At 47.5% G+C, this 11,776-nt stretch overlaps 1 protein-coding gene across 1 annotated transcript; it reads right to left on the minus strand.

Moving 5' to 3' along the window:
• Positions 1-604: 604 nt before the first annotated feature.
• On the minus strand, positions 605-10,542 carry bmp16 (bone morphogenetic protein 16). The gene is given in 9 exon segments (XM_084339074.1): positions 605-765; positions 767-846; positions 849-891; positions 894-917; positions 919-1,407; positions 1,409-1,446; positions 1,449-1,515; positions 1,517-1,728; positions 10,130-10,542. Coding segments are annotated over 9 exon segments (1,524 nt in total). The 5' UTR covers position 10,542; the 3' UTR covers positions 605-606.
• Positions 10,543-11,776: the final 1,234 nt, after the last annotated feature.

Here is an 11,776-nt window from a genome sequence, read left to right on the forward strand (position 1 = left end):
GCTCACTCACTCCACTCACTCACTCTCACTCAGTCACTCCACTCACTCACTCACTCACTCGGTTCCCTTGTTTTGATCACAATGCTTTTGGTTCTATGTTCATCCCTGTCTCTTCCTCCTCTCTTCTTCTCCCCCTTTCCTGTCACCGTGACAGAATCTACAAGGACTACAGGTGGCTGGGATTACCCCCCCGCCTCTCTCTCTCTCTCTCCCCTCTCCACCTCCCTCTCTCCCCTCTCTCTCTCTCTCTCTCTCTCTCTCTCTCTCTCTCTCTCTCTCTCTCTCTCTCTCTCTCTCTCTCTCTCTCTCTCTCTCTCTCTCTCTCTCTCTCTCTCTCTCTCTCTCCTCCCTCTCTCTCTCTCTTCCCTCTCTGCTCCCTCTCTCTCTCTCTCTCACTTCCCCTCTCTCTCTCTCTCTCTCTCTCTCTCTCTCTCTCTCTCTCCTCTCTCTCGCTCTCTCTCTCTCTCTCCTCTCTCTCTCTCTCTCTCTCTCTCTCTCTCTCTCTCTCTCCCCTCTCTCTCTCTCTCTCTCTCTCTCTCTCTCTCTCTCTCTCTCTCTCTCTCTCTCTCTCTCCTCTCTCACCCCCCCCCCTCTCTCCCCCCCCCCCTACCGGCACCCGCAGCCCTCCACCACCATGTCCTGGTAGTTCTTGAGGACCACGCGGTCCTGCGGGTCCAGGTAGAGCAGGGCGATGGGGCTGAGGGCGGTGGGCACGCAGCAGGCGCGCGGCACCGCGCCGTTCACCGAGTTCACCAGCGTCTGCACCCATGGCGTGGCTGGACGAGTTCATGTGGTCGGCCAGCGGGAAGCGGCACTCGCCCAGGCAGAAGAAGGCGTCGTAGCCGCTGGCGCGATGATCCACTTGTGCCAGCCCACGTCGTTGAAGTCCACCTGTAGAGCGGGTGCCGGCGGCAGCGGGGCGCGCGACAGGCGCTTCAGCTTGGCGGCGCGGCCGCCGTTGCGCTTCACCCCGCCCCCGGTCGCTCCAGCCCTCCGCTCCTCCTCCTCCTCCTCCGCCGCCGGCACCCGCCTCCCCCCCAGCCCGGTCCGTGTACCCCCCCCTCTCTCGGTCTCTGTCTCGGCCCCGGCCCCGGTCTCTGTCTCGGGCCTTGCCGCCGCCCTTGCTCCTCTCCTTCTCTTTAGCCCCTTTCCTCCCTCCTCTCGCCCTCCTGGGCCGCCGCCGCACCGGGGGCGGGGGCGGCCCTCCCTGCCGTGCGAAGCCAGCGGCTCGCCGCGCCCGTCGTGGCTGTAAGTCACCAGCAGGGGTCTCTCTCGGGCCCAGCTGTGATCGTCCTGGCCCGAGGACCGGCGCACCCTCAGGTGTCCCTCTCCTCCTCCGCCTCCGCCTCCGCCCCCGGCCCGCTTCCCGCCCTCCTCCTCCAGCGAGGTGGTGCTGTTCTCCGGGGCCGACCTCCAGGAGGAAGCCCAGGCTGCCGGTCCCCCCCAGGCCTCACGGAGGAGCTCCGCGCCCAGGCTGAAGGCCTCCCAGGGGCCGGGGGGGCCGGGGGGGCTGAGGGGCCGGACTCAACAGGGTGAGTTCCGGGGAGTCCCCCCCGCCGCGGCCGTCGGAGAGGTACAGGCGGAGGAGTTTGTGGGCCCCCGCCGCCCCCCCGAAGGAGCCGGAGCTCGCGGAGACCACGCTCTCGTCCTGCGGGATGGAGGACACGTTGAAGGAGATGTGGACCCGGTTGTGGTCGTCTGCTGTGGGGCTCTGCTTCCCGAGGGACTCTGGAGATGGCACAGCGAGAGAGAGAGAGAGAGAGAGAGAGAGAGAGAGAGAGAAGGAGAGAGAGAGAGAGAGAGAGAGAGAGAGAGAGAGAGAGAAGAGAGAGAGAGAGAGAGAGATGAGAGAGAGAGAGAGAGAGAGAGAGAGAGAGAGAGGGGGGGGGGGGGAGAGAGAGAAGGGAGAGAGAGATACAAAGGTGTGGGTTTGAGTTTAAACTTTAGTGACCATTTGAATTGATGCTCACATACTGTACATGCATGCAAACACACACACACACACACACACACACACACACACTACTCCTCTCTGGTAAATAAGAATACCCTGAAGACTCTAACAGGAGCACTCATTCAAGGGTACTACGACTATGCTTGCACCTCATGGTACCAAAGCACCTCAAAGGCCCTAAAAACAAGGCTACAAAACATCACAAAACAAACTGGTCAGACTACTGCTTGGCCTCACTCCTAGAACCCACCTCACCCCTGCACATTTTGACAACCTAGGATGGCTTAGAGTAGACGACCGCTCTACCTCCTGAGCCACTGATTCAAATATTACAAAGGTCCAATAAAACATCTAGAAAACATAAGTACTAGAATATTACCTATAAGTACGAGAATATTACCTATACATACAATAATATGACCTACAAGTACTAGACTATTACCTATAAGTACTAGAATATCACCCTGGTAACTCTCAAATCCCTTAATGACAGACACATTATTAATCAGAATGATGCTGAGAAGCTAATTCATGCATTCATATCTAGCCGGTTAGACTACTTTAATGCACTTTTCACAGGTCTCCCTAAGAAAACCACAGAGAGGCTTCAGCTAATCCAAAACTCTGCAGCCCGACTGCTAACTAGAACCAAAAGGAGAGAGCACATTAGTCCAGTCTTAGCTGCTTTACACTGGCTTCCTGTAACATTTAGAATTGACTTTAAGGTCCTTCTCCTTACATACAAAGCTCTAAATGGACAGGGACCTAGCTACATCGCCAACACTCTAATAAATTACACGCCAGCAAGAACACTGTGATCATCAGCTGCTGGACTACTAGAGGCTCCCAGAAACAGTCAAAAGAGGATCGGTAATGCAGCCTTTATCAACTATGCCCCAAAACTGTGGAACAAACTACCCAAAACATCAGGGAAGCCAACTCGCTAGACATCTTCAAAAGACAGCTTAAAACCTATCTCTTTGCTCAGGCATTTCAATGAAACATCAGGGATATCCTGACACAAATTGTACTTACCTGCATTATTCTTACCCTGCCTACTTTTATACACTGCCTATCAAATTCATGTGTCGCTTCTATGCCAATTTTTTCTCACTACCTCCTACTGTATGCACTGTAATTTTAAGAGAACTATTTTATCACACTTTTTACTTCTTACTGATTGCACTGCTCTGTTTGTATGTTAAATACCCTGTTGTATGTCCGTTCTATTTTATAATTTTTAGACTATTTTTAAACTGAATCATTTTAAACAATTTTTATTATTTGTATTACTGAATGAAACTGTAAACAGAGAGCCTATTGGGATGCTAGATCCTAATGTGAAACACTGTGATTTACCTTACCTTGCTACCTTTTTTATGCTCTCTTATGCCTGTATTTTTTGACTGTTGTGAAGCACTTTGAACTGCAACCTCTGTATGAAAAAGTGCTATACAAATAAAGTTATTATTATTATTATTACATGTACCACCACCATAAACACTTAGATAAGATGTTCTACACACGCACACAGGCCCCAGAGCAGAGACCTTTAGATCGGTGCGTTATTATGACGACCCATCTTAACAAACAGGAGATAGAACGACCCCACTTAGCTTTATATTGAGTCATAACATACAGCTGCTCGGTGTCATAAACGTTATTCTTATTCACAGTAAACGGGAAATGACTGACAGAGGTCTTCAGAGACACGGATGAAGTACAAGTACAATAGAAGTCTTCGCAGGTTCCCAGTATGTGACCGAGCCCAGCAGTCTCCCTCTGTAATCTTTTCAGATTTTAAAGATGAAAGTACATAAGAATGTAAGCTTTCAAATGATGTGTCATACATGGAAATCTGAAAATATTTGAAGAATATATGCTTCTTTGAATCTAGCCTTGAACACTGAACTCTCCACGCACAAGCACACATGAGCACACACACAACACACACACTGTACACACTCACACACTAGCAGCCACTTTAACATGAGCACACACACACACTCATGCTGCACACGCTCACACTATGGACACTTTACAGAAGGAAAGGTCACTTTAAGAATAGTATAGCTTGAGATTGTATAATATAGCATTGTATAGCAGTGTACATAAAGACCCAGTGCCTCATCCGTAGCTAACAGTGTGCTGCACTACCACAGGACCTAGCATGTCCTACCATGCTCTGTAAATAACTCATGTACAGATACCGATATGCCTACTTTGTTTACTTGTTTATTGCACTATGTCGCTCTATTGGTTGGACTCTATTATTATTATTATTACTTGTATTATGCACATCGTTGCGGGCGAGACCCCCCGCATTTCACTGTATACCTGTATGCCGTGACAAATAAAACTTTTGTATCTTGTATCTATCTTGTTAAAGTCTCAGAGCAGAGAAAATCCAATCTAAAGTTTGGCTGCATTTTTAACACCTTGGCCGTCAGGTACTAGCTGTGACAAACTGCCTTTTTTTATAAACAAAATTATTTTTTTTCTATTTAGAGATACTATAACTGTTAGCTGTTACAGTAAATATGTTCTTAAACATTCAAACTGTGATAATATGGAGAAAAAACAACAACATTTCATCAATTTCCGTGCGCTCTGACTTCCAGACATGAGTCTCTTATAGCGCTGGGCCCGGTCACATACGACTTGAGGACTTAGTAGTCCTGCAAATTCTGCATAAAACGCCTGTCGATTGCATACTGAAAGTAAATAGACCTGTTTCTTGTTTATAAACATACCGTGGTCGAGCCAATCAGAAATACCAACTGAGTCACGTGACTTCCTCGGACCTGCGCGAGCTGCTGCGCCAAATGAAGTACAACGGGGCTCTATGGAGAAGCCGTGACACTCCCCTGACTAAAAGTAGTTTCAAACGAAAACGGCTGGATGTCATTTTGCCAAATCAGCGTGGCTGTGAGTGTGAGTCTTTCACCGTTTACACGTCTAGCTTTGACATGGATTGATTGTTTAGATCGCTAGCATGGCTAACAAATGCAAATATATTGTAGTCTTTCCTGTTGTTCTGACAAGGATTACGTTCCTTTCTGCTCCATACTGCTCTGACGTATACAGCGAACAGGGCCCCGTTCCATGTACCGGGATAACCGAGTTAGCCGGATAACTTTAGCTGGATAACTGGGTTAGCCTGACTTTCCGATTTCATGTACCTGGATTTCCCAAATCACCATGACAACATATCCAAAAGTTTGAGCCTGCTCGAAAGCAGAGTTCAAGTTCAAGTTAGCCTGAACTATCGCCACGCCCCCGCAAAGAAGTGACAGCCCGTTTCCTGAAACTATTCCCACAGTCTACGATCTGCATTATACCATTCTGAATTACGTTTTTGTGCTCCATTCTTCCAGAGGGGGCTTTTGAAATGTAAAATAGACCCAAAATGCTGATATTAAATTCACTTTGTCCTAAATAATGCACGTTATATATACCGTGGCGACGGTGGCGCTCGCTCGTGCGATGTACACATGATGTGGTTATTTTAATTGTAACTGGGATTAAGATGTCTGATGAGATGCGCTGTTTGACGGATTTGAGAAATTGAATGAGCCGTTGACGTCACATTAATGAATGAGGATAAAGAGATAAACTTCATTCAAAACAACGGATATTCTAAACACGGGTCTCTCGTTCATTAATGTATAAACAATGAATTTGTCCCATCTGGCCCAGTGGCCCAGCGGTAGTGCTCATGCCTGCCAATTCAGCGACCGGGGTTCAAATCCCCGTGTTTCCAATATGATTTTTTTGAATATAATATTAATGATTATACGCCAAAGTAGCCTGGTTTTAAGTTAAAATATTATAAATCTACATGCATTGAGGATGTCATTCTTTATATAGCTCTCAACGTGCACCAAATTGAATTATTCCTATATTGCAAAAAGAAGGAAAAGACTAGGGCCTTGAACCCCGGTCGTCCGTGTGAAAGTCAAAAGAAGAACCCGTTACACCACAGAGAAGATAAGTAAAAGATTGACTATACATCAATCAATGGGTAAGAGAGCCGTATCGTAATTCTGTATAACAGTTAACTAATAATTTTCGCTAGCAAGATCTCATTTGATTATTCAATCCAGCAGGCAAGTTTAAAGAAATATAATCTGATTGATTGAGGTAATGAGGGACTTAGAATTAGCCTATAGATAACGCATTTAACTTGTCGGCGAGGCGATTGAGCCTATTGCAATCTGTCAATAAAGTCTTAAATCAATTAATCAATCAATGCCGTTGAGAATCAGGGTCTCTGCCATCGATACGTGCTGGCTTTCCACCTAAAACGGGAGCGCGCATCTAGCCTGACTTGAGCCTGACTCTCAAGTCTGGCTTGAGTTAACGAGACTGAATCCTCCTTTGTGAAACAGGAAAATCCCGGCTTTGAACATCGGGTTAACTGAAGCTGGATAATGGACATGTTGATCGACTTAGTTGAACCACGTACATGAAACAGGGCCCAGGTCTATTGGACGCTATTCGGGAACCATTTGTAACAGATGCACAGGTCCGACCTCTTTTGAAAGGAAACACTCTGAATTGTCTTCCACAATAGAACGATCAAAGAACCACGCTGAGTGCTATTGTCATAGAGTTACAGAGGTTTGAACACACTGAAATAAAAAACTTTCGTCTGAATTATTTTGCAAACAGATGCCTGCAGATCTATCTAGTATACTCTATAGTCATTAGCTATACTGCTAACATAACACTGCTGGGGCCATAGCCTGAAGTCTTACCTATAGCATGTCCAAAGATAACAATATCACAAAAAACAAGTGTTTTCCAGGGGTGTAGAGTACTTGAGTAATTGCACTTCGTTACAATACTTAAGTACCGTTTTGGGGGATTTATACTTTACTCGATTATTATTAGGTTTCTATACTTGTACTTTTACTCAATTACATTTCAGAGAAAAAAAACATTTTACTCCTTACATTTAAAATGCAGACCTACAAAGTACAAATCTCGCAGGTCCAACTATTTTAATTAGTATATTTGTTTCTCTGGCTGAACTAACATTAACGTTATTAATCCTGCGGCCGCACTTTATTTAAAAACAGCCAATCAGATCCCCATCAATGGAAAATGTACCCGCCCATACCCACGCTGATTGGTCAGGAAAAAAGTTTTTACTTTTACTTTTTAGTACTTAAGTACATTTAAAAGTAGAAACTTTTTTACTCTTACTCAAGTGTGTTTTCAGCCAGATAGATACTCTGACTTTTACTCAAGTACGATTTTGAGACGGTACCCATACCTTCACTTAAGTATAATTTCTGGGTACTTAGTTTTTACACCCCTGTGTTTGACACATCTTTACGTAGTGGTATGTTTACGCGAATGCTTTTCAGTAGCATACGAGACACATTTCAACATGTATATGTGACAGTGACGTATACGGCCTAAACGCGTGTATATTTTCCCTAACGGAGTTGCACTTCCGCGTTCGGTTTGCGCGATCTGATTGGCCACTGACGTTTTTTTCAGCGTCAATCGCGTTACTCCTAACAATCGGGCCAGCAGGCTGTTACCCTAACCCTAACCAACTAACCCTAACCTTAACCTTAACCAACTAACCCTAACCCTAAACTTAACCAACTAACCCTAACCCTAACCTTAACCCTAACCTTAACCAACTAACCCTAACCCTAACTCTAAACTTAACCAACTAACCCTAACCTTAACCCTAACCTTAACCAACTAACCCTAACCCTAACCTTAACCCTAACCTTAACCAACTAACCCTAACCTTAACCCTAACCTTAACCAACTAACCCTAACCTTACCCCTAACCTTAACCAACTAACCCTAACCCTAACCCTAAACTTAACCAACTAACCCTAACCTTAACCCTAACCTTAACCAACTAACCCTAACCCTAACCCTAAACTTAACCAACTAACCCTAACCTTAACCCTAACCTTAACCAACTAACCCTAACCTTAACCCTAACCTTAACCAACTAACCCTAACCTTAACCCTAACCTTAACCAACTAACCCTAACCTTACCCCTAACCTTAACCAACTAACCCTAACCTTAACCCTAACCTTAACCAACTAACCCTAACCTTAAAGGGGAGATGAAGCAGTGAGCAATGTGATCCTAGTTTGTTTGTTGTGTACCTTGTGTAAGACAGGGTTCTATAATCAAATGTGAAATCTATCTTATTTGTCTGAAAAATCAAATATAATATCCCTGTTTTCAACATGGGCGCCGCCATTTTGTTGCTGACGTCATGGCTGACGTCATGCCGCTGGTTTGGTGTATACACTGCTGGTTCGCTGCCTATAGTGAATGGGTCAGTCAGTAAATAAAATGTTGCCTACAAAACAACGGGACCGCGGTGGTTCTGTTTGTATTGCTCCTGGCTGTTCAAACTAATTTTACCATGTGAGAGAGAGGAAAGTTGGTTAATTTCCACAAACTACCAGTGAAAAAAACAGTGTTGTTGGCATGTTGGCTCAGGCTGGCTGCACTCAGGCGGCGCGACCAGCCTGTTGGACAGGGAAGGAGGATCTGCAGAGAACACTTCATTGCCTCGGATTATGTTGTTGGGGTGGGATGTTTGTCCAGAAGACCACTAATCAGCTGAAGCCTGATGCGGTTCCCTCGGTCTTCGACAGACAGACCGGCGTTAGCTCTCGGGAGCGATCGCTAGCTAGTTGGCACCAGCGTTAGCAACCGGGAGCGATCGCTAGCTAGTTAGCACCAGCCGGCTAGTTAGCACCAGCCGGGGACCGGGAGCGTCGCGGAGCATTCAGCCTGCTGGCTACCTAGATCCACTTCAACCAGCCGAGCGTCGGGAGCTCCAGCAGCTTGTCGATGTGCTAATAGCCTGGAGCCAGCTACCGTTAGCTTGCAGAGGCTCCAGCACACCGACAAGCTGTGTAGCCAGCTACCGTTAGCTTGCAGAGGCTCCAGCACACCGACAAGCTGTGTAGCCAGCTACCGTTAGCTTGCAGAGGCTCCAGCACACCGACAAGCTGTGTAGCCAGCTACCGTTAGCTTGCAGAGGCTCCAGCACACCGACAAGCTGTGTAGCCAGTTACCGTTAGCTTGCAGAGGCTCCAGCACACCGACAAGCTGTTTAGCCAGCTACCGTTAGCTTGCAGAGGCTATTAGCACACCGACAAGCTGTGTAGCCAGCAGGGCAGGCTGAATGCTCCGCGACGCTGGTTGAAGTGGATCTAGGTAGCCAGCAGGCTGAATGCTCCGCGACGCTCCCGGTTGCTAACGCCGGTCCCCGGCTGGTGCTAACTAGCTAGCGATCGCTCCCGAGAGCTAACGCCGGTCTGTCTGTCGAAGACCGAGGGAACCGCATCAGGCTTCAGCTGATTAGTGGTCTTCTGGACAAACCTTCCACCCCCAACAACATAATCCGAGGCAATGAAGTGTTCTCTGCAGATCCTCCTTCCCTGTCCAACAGGCTGGTCGCGCCGCCTGAGTGCAGCCAGCCTGAGCCAACATGCCAACAACACTGTTTTTTTCACTGGTAGTTTGTGGAAATTAACCAACTTTCCTCTCTCTCACATGGTAAAATTAGTTTGAACAGCCAGGAGCAATACAAACAGAACCACCCGTTGTTTTGTAGGCAACATTTTATTTACTGACTGACCCATTCACTATAGGCAGCGAACCAGCAGTGTATACACCAAACCAGCGGCATGACGTCAGCAACAAAATGGCCGCGCCCATAATGCTAAATGCTTCAGAAATGCACACAACAAATCGTTTTTTCTTAGAAACTGCTTATTTTTATAACGTGATTTCTTCTGTGGCTTATCTAAATACTAATGTGATGCTATGAATATGTATTTATCGCACTGCTTCATCTCCACTTTAACCCTAACCTTAACCAACTAACCCTAACCTTAACCCTAACCTTAACCAACTAACCCTAACCTTACCCCTAACCTTAACCAACTAACCCTAAACTTAACCAACTAACCTTAACCAACTTCGAAAGAGAGCGACTTCGAAAGAGTCGCCAAGCTTAACCAGTTTGTTAGGAGTAACGTGATTGGCGCTGAAAAAAAACGTCAGTGGCCAATCAGATCGCGCAAACCGAACGCGGAAGTGCAACTCCGTTAGGGAAAATATACACGCGGCCTGAACGGCCCCTCGTATGTTTCGAGGTGAACCCTCTTACCGGTGTGCAGGAAGCTGCGCACGGTGTTGGCCTGCTGCACGTGCTGGCTGGGGAAGCGGAAGGCGGGGTCCTCCACCAGGTGGTACTGCTGCTGGTGGAAGCGGTACAGGTCCAGGAGGTACTGGGGCACCGGGGCCCCGGGCCTGGGGTCGGGCTGAGTCTGCAGGCCCAGCCGGCTCAGCAGGAGGCCCTGGATGGTCCGGGCCAGGCTGGGCTCCTCCGGCGCTGCGGCCGCGGCACCGGGTGGGGAGGACCCGGAGGAGGAGGAGGAGGAGGAGGGTGGAGGGGGGGAGGAGGAGGAGGGGGAGGACACCCTGCCATGGTGGAACTCGCTGACGTCTCCACCCTGGCGACCAGACGAGGCTTGAGGAAGCAGCAGCACCATGAGGACCAGGAGGTTAGCAGGGAACATGGTGGACCTGGGGGGGGGGGGGAGGGGAGAGAGAGAGAGAGGGAGGGGGGGGGGAGAGAGAGAGAGAGAGAGAGAGAGAGAGAGAGAGAGAGAGAGAGAGAGAGAGAGAGAGAGAGAGAGAGAGAGAGAGAGAGAGGCTGAGTCCACAAACCTGCTCTCTTAACACACCTCAGGAACAGAACACATCACCAATCAGACTAAATCAAATTACTACACAGCTCAAACAAAAACTACATCACCTATTGGAAAACACAAACAAAAGCACAGAGCAAAATGCAGTGCTATCTGGCTCTAAATCGACAGTACACCATAGCAGATTATTTGAGCATGGTGACTGATCAACAACTAAAAAGAACCTTGACAAAATACAGACTGAGTGAGCACAGCCTCGCTGTTGAAAAGGGGAGGCACAGGAAAACCTGGCTCCCTGCAGAGCAAAGGCTGTGCTGTCATTGCATCCTCAGTGAGCCTGAAACTGAGTTGCACTTCCTCACCAAATGTGAAAAATATAAATATATTAGAGAAACGCATTTCAAAAGATTTGAATGAATAACAAAAGGCTTTCTCGCACTACCAGATACAGAAACACTACCAGTCCTACTAGGGGAGGACTCAACAAGCTGTGAGCTAGCAGCAGCATATGTTGCTGCCTGCCACAAACTGAGGGACAGTGAGTGACAGTCACCTGACATGTTTACGCCGTAATATTTGATGCTTTATTTTACGATGATATTTTGTATGTACTTATATCTGTTTGTAATCCATGTTTATGTTTAATATTGCTTTGGCAACATGTAGAAGTACGTCATGCCAATAAAGCCATTTGAATTGAATTGAATTGAATTGAATTGAATTGAATTGAATTGAATTGAGAGAGAGAGAGAGAGAGAGAGAGTGAGAGGAGAGGGAGAGGAGAGGGAGAGAGAGAGAGAGAGAGAGAGAGAGAGAGAGAGAGAGAGAGAGAGAGAGAGAGAGAGAGAGAGAGAGAGGGGGGAGAGAGGGAGGAGAGAGGGGGGAGAGAGAGAGAGAGAGAGAGAGAGAGAGAGAGAGAGAGAGGGAGAGAGAGAGGGAGGGAGGAGAGAGAGAGAGAGAGAGGAAACAGGTGTAATTCAACATGGAGGACAGACTCAACACTGGGATGAGGCTAACGGTGTGCAGTGATGTGTCGTTGTGGACGCGCTCCCACCTTGACTTCCTCCGAGTGAGATTTATCGGTCCTACGCAGAAACCCGCGT

Source organism: Notolepis coatsorum, assembly GCF_963971535.1.
Source record: "Notolepis coatsorum genome assembly, contig: SCAFFOLD_1688, whole genome shotgun sequence".
Lineage (NCBI taxonomy): Eukaryota > Metazoa > Chordata > Actinopteri > Aulopiformes > Paralepididae > Notolepis > Notolepis coatsorum.